The following is an 18,115-nucleotide window of genomic DNA, read 5'->3' on the forward strand; positions in this document are numbered from 1 at the left end:
AATCTTATCTTTAAATTGGAGGGATGTGGATTTGATGGGTGGACCACTTGATGGATAAGAAATTGGTTGAAAGGCCGCAGACAAGGGTGGTCATAAATGGCTCCATGTCCAGGTGGAGGCCGGTAATGAGCGGCGTCCCATAGGGGTCTGTCTTGGGACTGGTGCTCTTTAACATATTTATCAATGACATCAATGGCGGAATCGAGTGCACCCTCAGCAAGTTTGATGATGACATCAAGCTGAGTGGTGCGGTTGACATGGTGGAAAGAAGGGATGCCATTCAGAGGGACCTCAACAGGCTTGAAAGATGGGCCCAGGTGAACCTAACGAGGTTCAACACAGCAAAGTGCAAGGTTTTGCACTTGGGCCGGAGGAATCCCAGGCATCCATACAGACTGGAAGGAGCAGTCCTTGACAGCAGCCCTGCAGAGACAGACCTGGGAGTCCTGATGGATGAAAAGCTTAACATGAGCCAGCAGTGTGCTCTTGCAGCTCAAAAAGCAATTGGTATCCTGAGCTCCATCAGAAGAGGGGTGGCCATCAGAGACAGGGAGCTGGTTGTCCCTCTCTCCTCTGCTCTTGTGAGGCCCCATCTGGAGCACTGTGTCCAGGTCTGGAGCCCCCAGTACAAGAAAGACAGGGAGCTGTTGGAAAGGGTCCAGAGGAGAGCCACAAAGATGATCAGGGGACTGGAGCACCTCCCCTACAAAGACAGGCTGAGGGAGCTGGGCTTGTTCAGCCTGGAGAAAAGAAGGCTGCAGGGTGATCTGATTGCAGCCTTTCAGTACCTAAAGAGAGACTACAAACAGGAGGGGAGTCAACTCTTTGAAAGGGTTGATAACTGCAGGACAAGGGGAAATGGTTTTAAGTTGAGGGAGAGAAGATTTAGGTTGGATGTCAGAGGGAAATTCTTTACAGTGAGAGGTGAGGTGCTGGAACAGGCTGCCCAGAGAGGTTGTGGATGCCCCGTCCCTGGCGGTGTTCAAGGCCAGGTTGGATTGGGCCCTGGGCAGCCTGGTCTAGTATTAAATGGGGAAGTTGGTGGCCCTGTATGTGGCAGGGAGTTGGAGATTCATGATTCTTGAGGTCCCTTCCAACTCTGGCCATTCTGTGATTCTGTGATTCTTCCTGTCAACAATTTATTATAATGCATCAGCATTTTAAATTTATTGGAACTCACATCTGAATAGATTTCCACAGTCTCCTGCCACAGAAAAACTGTTGTACTAAGGCTAATACTTCTGCAGTTGTTTAGGAAATGTAATATGCAACTAGTTTTAACCATAATTATATGGTTAATCAAGTATCAGTAAGCCAAAAAATGATGAGTCTGAATGTATCACAGAAATTAACTGAAGGAAAATTAATAAACACAAGAGTAAAAAATTCAAAAGGAAAAAATAGTGAAGAAAATATAAAGAAAAAAGATCATTAAAATAGCCAGCTCTGGTTCCAAATTTTCTTAGATAAGGTAAAGACTACAAGAGTTTTCAGGGAAAGTGTCACAGCAACATTCAGATCACTCATGATTTCTGTTTTGCATCAATATGTGTATTGAATGTTAAGTATTGCATGTTTGTTATGCATGGGAAATATATATTACAAAACATAGAGATCATTCAGTTAATGCAGGTGAATTAATTGAACATAGCAGTTTAACCTGGAATCCTCTAATTCTTCAGTGTTTGCATTTTCAGCCTCAGTACTTCACTTTATAAAGCAAAACGAAACAAAAGGCATGGAAGGGATGTAACACAAAGTTTCTGTTATTTCCAGTACAACTTTATAGCAGTAAATATCACTTAAGGTGAAACAGAAGAAAACTTCAAGATTTTAGTCAAATATGGAATGTTACAGTCAAAACCAGCCAGAGGATGGCAGTGTTAAAGCACTAAATTCATTATTCTGCCACTATTTATTATTTGCAGTGATGTGGCAGCTCTGAACTGCAGCCAAGAAATGGAACCAACTGTCCTCTGTTCTTTGAAAACCCAAGGCGAAATACTGTCCTCTGACACAAATGACTTAAAATAAAAGCATAAGATGATAGTCAGAAGACTAGCACAGTCAGGTAGTATTCTCAGGAAAAAGGTACAGAGTGATCCGAACTATCCCAACATAGTTAACCTCACATAGCAACCAGAGGGAGTTCATTCAGTGAACCGAGATGGAAAATCACAGAAAGAACAGCAGAGAATGGGAAGATTGAGAGTTTTTTGAGTTTTAGTTTTTTGAGTTTTAGAGAGACTAAAACATATTTTGAACTGAGAAGACAGACTAGTTGAGGAAAAGAACAAAAGACAGGATGAGTGCAAGGCAGCTCATATGATAGAATGTTAATGAGCCTGAATTGTGGCGTTGCAAGAGGCAGAAAAGGCAGCTGTAAAGTAGAAAAGGGAAAAGCAAGTCAAAAGGAGTAGGAGTCATTAGCATTTTTTTTTAATTATCTCTTGGAACAAATAGTATGATAGAGAAAAAGAAGCTGATGTGAGAAGATTAGCAAAAGCCTTTCGGGGCTGCAAACTGGAAAGGCAGGTGGTTTGGACAGAAAGATACAAGGTCCAAGGCAGAAGAGCACAGTTTCCTTGAGAAGCCTATCTATGGGATTGCTAGCAGAGAAATGGGGATATGCAGAAGAAGTGAATATATGTGTGAGCCAATATAAGGAATTACAAGGCATTATCTGTGAAGGGATCTGGGAAACAAGCTTAAAGTGAAGGATAATAAAGAATGGAAAAGAAAACTTAAAAGCCCCTAATTTCAAAGTTATAGTGCACTGGAGAAAATTTTAGCAAAACCTAGGTCTCTGATGAGATGGAAAAAAAATTGATTATTCAATGAAATCATTAGCACTGACATAAACTCTAGAAAGAAACCAACAATCACTGGCTAAGGCAGAACTCATGTTTTAACCAAGGACTTGACCAGCTGAACTTCACTGAGTAAAACATTAGCTGGTGTGGGGATTGTTGAAGACTCCCATAGAGAGGATCAGCACTGTTTCTTTGATCAGGTGAATATAAGCTCTAACTATCACAGTTACACGAAATTTGCTAATTTCTGTTCAACCACCAGAAAGTAAGGGAGCATAGTCTATAGTGAACTGCAGGGCCATTGGCATAGAGGTCTGCTCAGTGGCCAAATGGCCATCAGTACATCAATTTCCTGAGCTGGACAGCCTACTTCTCTTCAGAAGTACTGTAGATAGTACTGGGCTACATCAAAAGCAGCCCACTACATCAGAGACTGATATTAGTGGTATGATAGCAGAGGCTGAACATTCTTGCCAATATTCCATTACATTTGGTTGCTGTGTGACAGACAGCAGGAGAGGGGCAGTTTGACAAAGTGGCATCTGACATGGAAGAATGGGTGAAGCAAAAGTGTGTCAATGAATTTCTCCAGAAGGAGAAAACAGCATCCATTGACATTAATCGGCACTTGCTAAATGTTGATGGAGACCAAACAGTAGATGTGAGCACAGTGAGACAGTGGGTGGTGTGTTTCAATAGAAGTGACAGCTTCATGAAAGACGAACCATGTTATGGACAGCCATTCACAGCTGTAACACCATGAAATGGAGACATTCTCAATCAGCTCATCCATATGAATCGGCAGATTACAATCAGAAAACTGTATGGAACTAAGTATCAGCTTCAGTATATTGGAAATGATGGTGGCAGTGTTGAAATATTACAAAGTTTGTGCCAGTTGGTCCCAAAGATGCTCAGACAGCAACAGGAAGAACACTATAGGCAAGTAGGATCTACTAAACCAATGCGAGGCTGAAGGTGACAGTTTCATGGATCACATCCGTTAAAGGTGACAAGACATGGCATCACCACTCTGAGCTGAAATCAAAACAGCAGTCCATGGCATGGCAATATGTGAATTCCTCAACAACAGCAGCCCTCAGAGTGTTAAGTGATGTGCACTGTCTTTTTGGATAGGAAAGTAGTGATACTTCTGGATTTCCTGGAAATCAGATACACTCTGATCACTTCATCACAATGCTGATGGAGCTGAAGGTTCTGGACTCAAGCCAGAGAAGAATGAGGCCTTTTTCTTCCAGGCTTCATACCAGTTTGCAGACTATGGAGCACAATGCCAGTCTTGGCCAGACTGTCCCACCATATCCTCCATACAGTCCAGATTTGTCACCTTTTAACTTCCATCTGTTTAGATCAGTGAAAGATTCTGTGAACAACACTTTTCTAGCAACAGCACTGTAAGAGCAGCCTGAAACAGTGGATAACCTCTGCTGATGCATATTTTTACGAGTCTGAAATGAGACTCTTGTTCATCACTGGCAAAAATACATAGCTTGTGGTCGTGACTGTGCTGAAAAATAGTTTTTTGTAGCTGACAGTTTGCTTTATCAAAATTATTGTGCTCTTCATATTTGTGATAGCTTCCTTGGAAATAAATAGAAGGCACTGCTGTTGGAGCAGCATACACAGTTCTGCTGCTATCCCTGATAAAACAAGTATAAAGATGTAATTTACTCCAAAATTTGTTCTCCCTCTATGTACCATATAATACTGCCTCCTAGAGGACATGCTGCTCTATAATAATGTACATGTTGATAAATCTTTGCTCCATGTCTACAAAATATAAATATATTAAAACAACAACAACAACAAAAATACCACTCTTTGAAAAATAAAACCCACATGTGGACTACTTTGAGATAAAGGAAGCTGATGAAAAATATTTCATCAAAGATGAAATACTGTCCGAAAAACATGATATACAGGCATTGAGTTTGTTTAGTCAGGGTGGATTATCCCTGTCCTCAGTATTTAGAGAAATAATTGTGTAATTTTTTAATTTGTGTGGGTATTACTTTCCCAAATGAAGCCAAAATAATCTGTAACTTTCCAAAAAATGAAGATTAATGGAATTATTCTGGCTGCAGAAATTATCTTAAATACAGGGAAATTCCAGGATAGGGTGTTCCCATATTTGTCAATGACTAGCAGGTCCTGACCTGAAGCTGCAAATGGCCTGAAATATCCCTTTAATTGGCACGTGGAACAATTGAGGTGAATTTGCACACATATTTCCCAGTCTGTTTAGTTTTTTAAACTTCATTGTATTCAGTTTGGAACAGATTCATAAAGGGAAAGCACTTAAAATAATGGAAGACAAATATGGCCAACCTAGACAGTTACTGATGTTCACTGAAGACTTTAATGTGCCATTAACATCATGAAATGAGGATATATATTTTCATCAGTAACAGGAAGCCAAATTACCAGTAATACGTCTTAGTCTTCTATTTGTAAGCCAGCACAACTTAGATTTATTAATAAATTCTATGAGTATGCACCTGAAGTTAAGGAGAAAAATAGCCTTTTTCCTGAAAAGTGATCTGCATTAAGTTCTTTCTAACATTCTAAGAAGGCAGAAAAAAAACACATTGCTTCTGAGCAGCTTAGGTGCACCTGAAGTGAATAAATGAGAAATAATTGCCTTTCTTGATAAGTTGCTGTGGAATATCTTACAACTTATCTAGTTCTTTTTTTCTGAATTTGTGAAATAATCTTACAGGAGAACTGAAAAGAGACAGACTTTCTCTAAAAACTCTGCTAAAATGAAGTATTTTCAATTCAATTTCCATTTAGAAATAATTCTTAATGAAAAACTGTAGTGTGCTGCTTTAGTTATCAACTTATCCATTCAGAAGGCCACAGGGAAAACAGGCTAATATTTTGATTCATTGGGAGTTTTTATTCTTAAGATTTTTAATTTGAATAAAATCTTCAGATTTCAGCTTAAACTAAGTAATTAGTACTTAATTTTTATTTTTTTTAATAGTTGTAGAAAGTATTTTGAAAAAGATCACTGTGTTCTTTCCAGTAGCTTGGAATGTTTTACAAATACAATCCAAAAACAAAAACAAAAACAAAAAAAGAATATAGCCATACTCCATTTTCTTAAAATAAGTTAATAAGTTTGAGCTAGATTAGGGTATTAATTATGTTGTAAGCAAAACCAGAATAGTTTTGCATTGAGAAAGCATCTTTTGATATTCATTTTTATTCAGGAGATTCTCAGGTGTTCTAATATGCCTTCATGTACTTGTTGCATAGGATTTTTATTTTTGTTGATGAAGTGAAATTTGATCCTATCAAATATTCACACAAAACATTCATTATTGAGTTTGCTCCTGAATTCCTGAACACTGAAATCATGAATCATTTTCCAAATAGAACTCTTAGCTATAAAACACATCACTTACACTACAAAAACTTCGGCAACACTGGATGTTTGAAACAACATGGCACGTTACTTACTGCTTCTGCACTAAACAAAGCCATCTGAATTGCTAAACATCTTCAGTCAAAGATGGCTGTTATTAGAATCATGATACCAAAAACAATTCTTGGCTCAGATTTCAGCTAAATCAGAGCAGTGTTCATTTCACTGCTTGCTGCACAGTTCTACTGCTACAATGGTTGGGATGTGTGTGTTCTGTGTACACACGCCTACTTGCAATACTGAACGATGGCAGCAGCATGGAGAAAAGATGCTTTATAAAAAAGGATTTCAGTGTTCCTGAGGAAGCCTCTTTAACCATGACTCCATCTCATGCACAGGCTGAATTTATTTCACAACCCAGATCATTAGCTCGTATTTCATCCCTCAGGGCACACACAACTCTCCATATGCTTGCAGTGATGCTCATGTTGTGCTAACCACGTAGTTTGTTCTCTGAAATTAGAAAATCTGGAATTCTGATGTCTTTTGCCCTGTTTTTCTTAAGGTCTTGATGTTTTTTATGAAGGAAAAAACTATTGCCTGGTTGTTGTTTTTTTTGTTTTGTTTTGTTTGTTAGTTTTTCTGAAATATAAGTACTTGAATGTAGGAGCCTTTGTATTTGTTTAAGGGACTCCATTTTCTAAACCTCAAAGCTGACAAAATCTTCTTGTGGCTTGTCTCACAGCAAGCTCCCTCAGGCTGGGAAGTTACCTTGAATAAGTCCCTTTCTTAGAAGCTCTGCTTTCACTCATTTTAGAAGGGAAATCTTTCAGTCTGCATTAGTGGGAATTCCCATGGAAAGTCATGTACTGTTTTCTTCAGAAATGAGACTATTTTATCAGTTCTAATCACTTAAACATATGGAACAGGGAGCAGTAACAAAGTTCTGCTTAATTCAAGGCAATACTTTTTATTTTCATTTGCAATAAGCTAAGAGCTTACGTGTGTCAGGTAATGCAATTAAAAAATGATTAATAATAACTCATTAAGCTGCACTAACTTGATTGCTTCCAGTCATACAAGCACACCCATTCATTAATTTTCTCTGACCTGAGCAGAAAACAAACCTATCCTTTAGTCACTGTGACAGTCATTTATTTGCAGCTTTGCTAATTATGATGAACTAAATGATGATTTCTGTTTCATGATCAGTCCAACAGAGGCACGGCTGAATTGACCTGGGCTCTTCCAAATGAATTCAGCTTTTTTGTGGTTCAGAGTATTGAACCCATTGAATCCATTCACTTCTTCAAAGAAAAAAGCAAGCTTCTGCATTGTAATAACATTCTTTCCCTTGCCATTGCCTCAGAGGCATGCAGGCAGATTGCCTTCTTATTTTAGAAGTAAGCCTATATCACAGAATCACAGAATCACAGAATCACCCGGGTTGGAAGGGACCCCAAGGATCATGTAGTTCCAACCCCCCTGCATAGCAGGGCCACCAAACATACACATTCAGATCAGGTTGCCCAGGACCCCGTCCAACCTGGCCTTAAACACGTCCAAGGACTGGGCATCCACAACCTCCCTGGGCAGCCCGTTCCAGGGCCTAACCACTCTCCTAGTAAAGAACTTCCCCCATATCCACTTCCCCCATGGTATATCAATACCAGTGAAACACACTATCAAGTCTGTTCTCTTTATTTAGCACTGAATAGCTCTGCTAGACTTAGAGCAAGCTGTCTCCTCAGAGTTGCCCATCATACTTCTGTTGGCTTATGGTAGGATTACAGCATTCAGGCTTGATGGCTGTTTGGGGTAATATGAATATTAGAAACACAGAATGGTTTGGGTTGTAAGGAGCCTAAGATCATCTAGTTCAACCCACTCTGTATTTTGGGGGTATACTTCTTTAGATGAGGTTGCCCTAAGCTCCATTCAACATGACCTTGAACACTTACAAGGATGATACAGATAATTTCTTGATTTGTCCCAAGTTTTCATATCTTGCATATCGTGCCAGTATCTTTTTCGTGATGGCATGCTGTATTTATAACAAAAGTCCTTCCTTGGGTAGATTACTCAAGTCACTTGTATGAGTGCAGTCCCTTTGGAATAACATTTAAGCTTACTGAGCAGGAAGTTGCCGAATGAGACGGCCTTTGGATAAAATGGGTCTTGGTTCTGATCACCATCACTGAGACCTACTTAGCTGCATTTATTACACAGGAAAGTCCTTTGTCCCTAGTCTTCTCAAAAGCATGACCAGTATGATGTGATGCTGAAAAACATATAGTTGACTAGATAATACTTCCTGTTAATGCCTGGATTAAATCTCAAATTCCTGATTTAAAATCACCTTATTTCCAACTGAATTGCATTAGCACACAAGATGAGGGTTCTTTCGAGACTTGGAAAAACAGAATCATATCCATTACAGACTTAAGGATAAGAAAGGAATAGTTCATTGTTCCTAATGTTGAAAGTAGAATGGTAGGTAAATTGAGTAACCTAACACTGGTAACCACGAAAGAGCAGACTTCATTTATTCAAAGGATTCTTTCAAGCCTAGTAAGCTCTATGTTCAGGAACTGAGTTGATAAAAAGGTGTCATGAAAAATTAAAGCCATCTTAGTATCTTCATATAGAAAATATTCATTCTATGTGGAAAGTTCCAGGCCAATTACTATATGACATATCTTGGTGCTTATTAGCCACATGTTAAGACCTACGTTTGTTCTGAGCTGTCTTTTGGATCTCTAATTATAATATAGTCAGGTATTTTCTTCCTCAGCATGTTACAGAGGAGTAACTTAATTTTGCTCCATATGAAGCTTATCAGGGTACTTCTTAACACCCATATCTGCAATATTTTTGAGTGAGAGATGGTTTTTCCTTTGGTGTATTCTCTTAAGCTTGAAATTGCCTAGGTTTCTGATAATCCAAGGAAAACTACTATAAACAGTCTTTGTTTTGGCTGGGGTATGGGAGTTCTCAGGGTCTGTGGTTTTCTTCCTACTTCTTCAAAAAGAAGACCACTGTAATCTTCATATTCTATATTTTATGTGTAAACAGCATGGATTTTCCCTTGATTTTATATCTGATATATTTGTGATATATCTGATATATATATATATATAAACCAAACAATTCTGTGAAAACTGAGTTGATTCTTGTCATGATGAGACAAAAACCTTATCTCTTTGCTGTGGGAATGCCAGAAAGCCAATGTCCACTTCGGCTTTTCAAAGGCTGTTAGTAGCTCTGTTCTTTCAAATAGTTCCAACTCTGTAGCCAGAGAATCCAAGGTAGATGATGCTAGTTGGCTTTAAAGATCAACCAGAATTTTCAGCCAGTACTTATCTTGGGAAGATAACTGAGTTTTCATTCAAATGGAGTGCGGCAAACCAGTATGTTCATGCTTTAAAATGATGCCAAGGTTCCTTTCCACTAATCTCATAATTTACATTATATAAATTATATGAAGGTTAACCAGTAATTTAATTCAAGGATTCACAGAACAGTTTAGATTTAGATTAGAAGGGACCTCGGAAAGTCATCTGATCCAATCCCTCTGCTCAAGCAGGGTACTTAGAGCAGGTTGCCCTGACCGCGTCCAGGCACTTTTGAACATCTCAGAGAAAGGAGCTGATAAAACATCCTGTGTAGATCTCAATTACATGTGCAGAAAGCAGGTGTTTCCTTTCCTGTTGTTCAGATGGATCTTGCGTTCCAGTTTGTGCCCACTGCCTCTTATCCTGGCACTGGACGCCAGAATAAAGAGCCAGGTATTGTCCTCTTCATATACATTGATAAGATCCCCTATAAACTTTCTCTGTGCTAGACTGAACAGTCTCAGATCTTTTACTTAATCCTCATATGACAGATGCTGAAATCTCTTCATCATTGTGCAGCCCTTCTTTGGACTCTCTGAACTATGCCCAAGCCTCTTGGTTAATGGGGAACCCTGAACTGGATGCTGTGCTCCTCCAGATGTGGCCTCATGAATGCTAAAAAGAGGTGAAAGATCACCTCCCTTGACATGCTGGCAATACCATTAGCCTTCCTTGAGGCAAGGGCATTTGCTGATTTATGCTCAACTTGAGGTTCACCTGAACCCTCTGGTCCTTTTTTGCAGAGCTGCTTTCCTGCTCAGTGTCTCCCTTTATGTATTGGCTCCTGAGCATGCTCTTCCCCAACTTCAGGACTTTGTGCTTCGCCTTGCCCTTTGTTTAGCCCTGCCTTGGAGGGCTGCTGGTTCTGCTGGTTACCCTCTCCATCTCTTATTCTTTAAAATTTAAAGACTTCCTTATGAGATCAGATGTGTTACTGGCAGAAGTATTTTTGCCCTACTGAAAGCAGAGGATGCCATCTCTGCCTTGAAGGTGGGGTTCTGCAAACCTCGTCTTATGGTCATAAAATCCAGAACCCTGTCACCAGTAGCAGTTCTGCAAATAATTTTTGACTTGTAATTTCAGTGTTCTCCTACTTTCACCTTCAACCTCACCAGAAAGAGAACACCACCTGGGCTCCTGGGCCCTCGTCTACTGCCCCATATCTCTAAAGTCAGTTTGGAAACTGTGTAGGTTTAGTGTTAGCAGTACCATTTGTATCCATGTGAAGAAGAGGGGATAGTAGTCAAAGGGCTGGACCAGATTTAGCAGCACCTCCACAGTGTCCCTAGATATGGGCCTCTGGCAGACATGAACTTCTCTAGCTGACAGATCAGGCTGACAGATGGGTGCCTCCATTCCCTGCACCAGGGAGCCACACATTACAGTGTCTCATCAATTCTGCCTGGATGTCTGTGTGTTCCTCTTCAACCCTGAGGGTGAGGAACCTAGTTTGTATTAACTTAGGCTAACCTTCCTCTTGGAAGTCACCAGCTTCCATCCTTCCCCTTCTTTTAATGCTTGCCTCAATACTGGATAGCTTCCCTCCTGCAGCTGGAGTCAGTCAGAGGCTCTTCAAGCTGCGTCTCAGTGAATATGAATATCCTTTCTGTATCACTTTCATCTTCTCTTATATGATATAGCCCACCCACTTCCTGTTTTAAGTCTTCCCCTAGCCAGCACAGCTGCCACTTTCTGCAGGATAGGGTCTCTCTCTCCTGGCTTCAGAGAAACCCCAGCGGTCTCAGCAGCCAGAGGCCTGGAGGACAGCATCTAACATATGAAGTTCTGCTGCACCAAATCTTCCAGCCTTGTAAAGATATTTCTTACAGCATCTGCTGGTCTAATCTGTCTGTAGTGCATCACCAAAATATCCAAGACTCAGAACAATCCACATTCAACAATGGGTCCTCTCTGCAAATTGCTGCAACTGTTGGCTGCTCTGTTGGCTGAGCTCTGCGATCAGCTCTCAAACAGTTCTCTCCCAGGCAGCAGCTGAAGGGTGCTTGACCTTTCCTAATCATGGGACTGCTACAGGAAAGGATCCAGGCACTCTAGGTCAAGGGCAGCTAATTACACGCACTTCAAGCTGCCGGAACTTCCTTCCACCCACACCGCTATATCTCTGCTTTCTTTGTCGTTGCCTGAAAGCAGTAGGCACACAAGATTTTTGGAAGGTTTGCCAGGCATCCTCCTGGCTTGAACCTTGTGGTCCTGAATTTCAAAGCAATGCCAAAGACTGCTGTGTTAACTGCTGCTTGTTTCTGGGAGTTTCTGTCATTTTGACTGTACCTTTCCCATGTAAAGGTATGTGTCAAGCTAGTATAAATATATTTTGTCCATTTCTCCTTCTTTTTTTAGACTGTGTTCTTATTTGCCTATTTAAGTCTTACTTTTGCGTCCTTCAGATGACTCACTTGGTGTTCACATCTGCCTCAAAGTCATAACTTGAGTTTATTATTATTTACAAGGATAAATCTTATTCAGGACCCTTCCTGCTAGCTCCACACTGGCAAGTGCAAGTCACATTTCTAGTGGTGTCTAAGGTCTGAGACACATATCCCCTTAATGGGTATCTTGACTGTTTTCCAACCACATAAATACACCCTTTTTTTTTTTTTTTAACTGGATCCTAGCAGATCTGCAGAATGTCTCTTTAGCAACTCCTTTTATTAGATGATTAAATTAAATTATCTCAACTTAATTAAGAAATAAAGGTTTTGCAGTCACCCAGCCTATCCCTGATTTCATCTTCCTTCCTGTTTCTCTGTCTGTCCATGCATGTAACTCTTAAGGTCCACTGTAGAAAAAGCAAAGTTAATTACTGTCCTGTAATTCGAGTAGAAGAAAGAAATTAATGCCAGTCTTGAGGAGAGGAAGGCTGAAATTGTGTACTTTGCATTTGTCAACAGCTAGCTAAATATACACGTCTGACTTGGCATGGCATTTTTATCTCTTCTTCAGAACGGAGACCATTGTAAGTTACATGGGGAGAATTCAAGTATGTACCATAGGAAAGGTTAGGAATGAAAGCCAACAACATTGCAGAAGGCCAAGCTTCATCACTTTAAGGGGCAAATAGCTTGCAATGCTTTTTATAGTATTTGGTGTACTATTGGTAATTTCACTTGTGTTGTATGTAACACTTGTTCTTCTCATATAGGCTGTTACATTTTTTAGCAGCTTTTGTTAGTGGTAGCAAATTTGATAACTTAAAATTTTTGATCTGTGTTAAAATCTTTTTCAAGTTTGTCTTTCCTTTGAAAAATGAATATATGAATGAGTATGCCAGGCATTCTAGTTAACTGACTTAACAGAGTTATATTAGAGATAATAATTTTTCTAACCTTAAAGATTAACAGCTCTGTCTTTATTTAGAAGGTTATGATACATTGCACAGGTTTTATACTCCTCTTAATGCCTCTGTATAAAGATGTGTGGCACTATCCTGTACAGAATCCAAACAGAATCATCAATCAGATTCCATATCATCAGAAAAGAAAACAACAGGAAACTCATAAATCACAATGTTTTACTGCACTGGAGTACACTGTGGATCAATAGCACCTTGATTAAATCATATACTCTTGCTCTTCTATATCAAAAAATAACACAGCCAGTTTAGACAATTCTGCTCCCTTTTTGAACACTCTCACCTTTTCCAGATTTCCTGACCGAATGTGGATTAAAGATTGCTCAACACACTATGAAATTGCTTTTCTTTCCAAATTTATCTGGCATGTGCTAAACTAATTTATGAAAACTGTGGATAGAATCTTAGAATCACAGAATGGTTTGGGTTGGAAGGGGCTTTTAAGATCATGTACTTCCAACACCCTGCTATAGGTCACCTCCCTCTAGACCAGATTGGTCGAAGCCCCATCGAGCCTGTCCTTGAACAACTCCAGGGGAGGAGCATTCACAGTTTTGCTGGGCAACCTGTTCCAGTGTCTCACCACCCTAACAGTAACAAATTTAGTCCTAATATCTAGTTTAATCTACCCTCTTCCAGTTTAAAGCCATTTCCCCTTATCCTGTCACTATACGTGCTTATAAGACATCCCTCCCAGCTTTCCTGTAGGCCTCTGTCAGGTACTGGTTGGTCACTGTAAGGTTTACTCAGAGCCTTCTCTTCTCCAGGCTGAAAAGCCCCAGTTCTCTCAGCCTCACAGGGAGGGTGCTCCAGCCCTCTGATCATCTTCATGGCCCTCCTCTGAACCGACTCCAACAACCCCAGGTCCTTCTTGTGTTGGGGGCTCCTAGACCTAGTACTCATGAGAGCAGAGTAAAAGGGCAGAATTGCCTCCCTCAACCTGCTGGCCATGCTTCTCTCGATACAACTCATATCTGTACTTCCAATATTGCTATTCTACCAAGTAGTGACAATTTCTGTAGTTGTTACTCTTGACAGAAGGGATATTTTAAATAGGTAAATGAAATCCTGGATTGGTTTCAGTGCATTAATTTAATATTCAATAATGTCTCCTTTAGCAGATAACAAGCCACACTACTTCATGAATATTCTCCAGTGAAATGCAGTCCAGAAAAAGCTTAACTAGATTAAAATTCAAAAATTAAAGCAACGGAGTGATGGTATTTTCAAGAGGTGGCAAACAGGATCATTGAATGGGAAGAAGACCAATGAAATACACTCCCAGTAATGCAGTATACAAGAGACAGTGAAACAAAGGAGCATTCAATTTTTACAGTTTTACCAAACCAGCTTTCGCACAGCTGATAATACTGTTTCACATAATTTGAAGAAAACAGCAAAATTTTTATGGGAGTGATATAGTTTACATGTTCATATTATGACTAGTTAAGTGGAGAATGAGAGAAAAAGAAAAGATGCACTTTGCTTGTGTTCTTTTGAAGCCTTTGCTATACATCTTCTCTATGACTTGCTCTTCCATTGTCTAGCTATGTAACGCATTGAGCAATACTGATAAGAAATTCAAGTTGTCCTTCATAGATTATTAACAAAGAGTGTGACATACACTTTTGCTGTGGATATGTACCTGCTAAGACCACATCAGACTGACTGTAAGAAATAGCACAATCTTATTTGATCAGTTAGGATCAAAAAGGAAGAGATATGATCTTTCCATTCCCTTAGGAAGCTGAATTAAATGCCATGGATGCCAACCTTAACTTTTACATCACAGTCATTAATTTCCCTAGTTCCCTGCTTTACCAAGAATGCAGAAAAAAAGTATGTTCCACGGCTAATGCAAATATTGTGAAGGGTATTTCCTTCCTGGATGCTTGAGGAAATCATTGCTGTGAGGATGCTTCATTGAATTGTTTTCTTTGCAGGAATGGTTGAGCTAAGTTGAAAAAAGTCCCAGTTTGACGGGAAAGCAGGTAGAAGAGGAATAAAGGCACCATAGCACCATGGAAGTAATTCAGAGACTTTATCTCATGAAACCAAATTCAACTGGTTATTATAAACAAGATAAATCAGCCCAGTACTTTAACAAGGGAGTTAATGACTAGCTGGGTTTAATAAACCTTCATAATTTTGATTGGTATTGGAAACAGACCTGGATTTGAAAATCTGATAGTAATTTCTCATACTTTAGACCTGAATAACATGAAAGCAGTATTGAAACAATAGTAATTTCTGTTGAAAGATTTCAGGTCCAAATACAATTTACAGTATTTCGTGATAAATGTAGGAAAATGCAGAATACAGAAATACAAAATACAGAATAATTAAATATGAAGTTACATTAGATTTTTTATCTTTTTTTTTTTTTTCCTTTTTTTTTTACTTTGCTGCAAACTGCTAGACATGATAACTGAAAATACCAAGTTTTCCTTGTTTCTCACAGTTTGGATGAAAGTGGACAGTTAATGCATGCTTCAGGTTCCAGTTAGTTTCTTCCTTTGGTTTTCCAGTGTTCTCTTAGAGTAAGACATGACTGCACATGGTACTTTGTGTGTAGCTTTAATATTTTATTCATAAAGTGAGGGGAAATACTTCACAGCATAAGCCAAACTCTCAGTGCAAGCATTTCAGAGAAGTAAGGAAACCCTTCTTTTCCTGCCTCTCTGTGGCCACGCGTCATCCCAACACCATGCCCTACGTCAGCCAGTGTGATGTGGGTGAGGTTGGCACAGCAACAGCACACTCTTGGTTACACTCCCCTATAACTACACCAGCGTGAGTCAATTCAAAAGTTTTACTAGGTTTTTATTAGTCTGTGATGCACTGCCCAGTCATCTGCAGTTACTTGCCTGGCCAGTGCTCACAAACGTGCTAGTAAGCTTTAATATAATCTTTCAGTATTTTCAAGTTTGTCCTTTGGGATAAAATCTCTTCAGGTCTGTTCCATGCAGTCCTGTGTAGAAACTGGCTGGTTCATCAGCCATCCCATATGTATTGAACGATTGGACAATGACTGATTTGGTATTTGCTTTTCAAAACAATCTGTGAAGCAGCATCAGTAACTGTTGAACAGTAAACCTGGAGATACCCCCAGTGCATTGTAAAACCTTATTTTCTTTCTGTTAAAGCAGTAGCAGGGAGATTAGTTAGTTTTATTAGTTTTCACTAATATCTAACTTACAACTCTGCTTGTTTTTTCAGACATGGAGATGACTTGATTGTGACACCATTTGCTCAGGTAGGCACAGTTTTGCCTTGTTCCTCATATGATCGTGCAACTCAAGAAGGCCAAACCAGTTCTTCTCCACTCTTAATATTATATAAGACTTGTTTGCTTGAAAAAGGAAAAAAATCACTTATCTGAACAAAAACTTATAAAGATTTCACTCTGTGAAATCTATACTTACACACTCACGTCATGTTGTTAACATGCAAAATTTGTTACATTCATCCAACTTCCTTCAGCAGAGAATGTCTATACCACTTATATTAAGACATTTCTCTGCTGCCTACTTTAGCTGCTGTCTTTCATTAAAAAAGTTCAGGAAGCAAGTACTCCATTTATATTGTCTTTCACAGTATGCAAGTCCTGTAGTTTTGGGCCTGCATACATTTTTCACCTGCTCTAATAATACCTTCCTCCTAATGTGTCCTGTACTAAGTACCCAAATGAATCAGGCTCCTTAAGGGAGCCACTTTTATTTTCTTTGTCTGTCTAAACAATTTCATTCTCTTTGTCATTTGAGATTTGTGGGGGCTGAACAGCAAACGGAAAAATATGTAATCATTTCTTATGTATGAAGTATTAGGCTTGAATGGACTATTATCATCCAAACACGAATGCTTTTATGGTCATTTTAGAGAACTAAATAATATTCTGTGAAAAACTTCCCTCCTCTTCAGCTAAGTCTGTCTTTAAACAAATAATGAATTGGTTATTAGAGAACAAAAAAAAATCAACTATTGGCCTTTTATTACAGACATGTTATTGTTAGATAATGTTCAAAGACTGGTCAAACCAACCCTGGAAACATTTCACAGGTATTTTGCATTGTCCTTTCTTTTCCTTTCAGCATAGTGGAGTGGAGCTAATTCAGTCTCGCCTGTGCAGAAATTTAGACTGAAGCCATTTTGTCTGTTCCAGGTGCTGGCCAGCCTGCGTACCGTACGGAATAACTTTGCTGCATTAACCAATTTACAAGATCGGGCACCCAGCAAGTAAGAATCAATTTTTGGCCACTGAACTTTTAGCAGTGGTATTTTTAAAATATGAACTAAGAATAGCAATTAGATGTTATAGATTTTTTATGGCTTTACAAGTGTAAAACTTGTAATGGCTTTATTATCTGTTGAAACTGCCTATACTTGATAGATGAGACAGAAGCCCTCTTGCCTACTATCTGCTCTTGCATAGGTTTCCTTGCATAACCATCCAGTAATTTTTATTTATGCAATTTCTACAATTTTCAGTAAGTCATATGTCAAGGATAATTCAGAGATGATAATTCAGGCAATGAGTCTGAGTTGTGCAAATGAGCCAAAGTGAACAGATAGCTACACTGATTGCAAGATCTGGATCTAGAAGTCATCCAAGATAAAGATGTCTTACATATCCACAGTAGTTCATGATTATGAGTGACATATTATAAATATGATTTTCAATTCTGCTACAGTATCATAGTTAACATTAATGTTAGTTAAACTGGAAAATTTTGTAGTGAATCAATTTTTATCATTCTAAATTAGAATCAGGTAGCATTCATGGAACTGTGGCAGTTTCTCACCGAAGACTTAAGCTCATAATGACAAATGCCCACCATTGCATAAGCAATTCTATTAAAAGATATTTCCAGCCCCTTCGTTTGGAATATGCCCTATTCAGTTCAGATCCTGCCTGCTGTCATCTCTAAACAGCTATGTTAATCCAGCAAATTTTAACTTTCATCAATGAACAAAGGATTCCACTGAGCTGTTTGCCCTGAAGATTATTGTGAAGTGCATGCAAAAAAAAAAAAAAAAAGTTAAAACTAATTGTTGCTATAAGAATTTGTTCTGAGTGAGAGAACATGGGTAGTACAAGCCATATAAGAGTAATAATTATAGATAGAGACTGAACTTTAAGCTAGGT

At 39.0% G+C, this 18,115-nt stretch overlaps 1 protein-coding gene across 4 annotated transcripts in view; it reads left to right on the forward strand.

Annotated features, from left to right (window-relative positions):
* The window catches only part of LOC122182103 (cAMP-specific 3',5'-cyclic phosphodiesterase 4D-like), a 268,281-nt gene that overhangs the window by 225,383 nt on the left and 24,783 nt on the right, over positions 1-18,115 (forward strand). For all 4 annotated transcript variants that reach the window (XM_042875099.1, XM_042875097.1, XM_042875100.1 and 1 more), the window contains exons 3-4: positions 16,189-16,225; positions 17,132-17,205. In XM_042875099.1, coding sequence (XP_042731033.1) covers positions 16,189-16,225; positions 17,132-17,205 — 111 coding nt within the window. The remainder of the gene's footprint in view (positions 1-16,188; positions 16,226-17,131; positions 17,206-18,115) is intronic.

The sequence above is a fragment of the Lagopus leucura genome, unplaced genomic scaffold (assembly GCF_019238085.1).
Source record: "Lagopus leucura isolate 7727_CA_CO unplaced genomic scaffold, USGS_WTPT01 Super-Scaffold_100014, whole genome shotgun sequence".
In the NCBI taxonomy this organism is placed as follows: domain Eukaryota; kingdom Metazoa; phylum Chordata; class Aves; order Galliformes; family Phasianidae; genus Lagopus; species Lagopus leucura.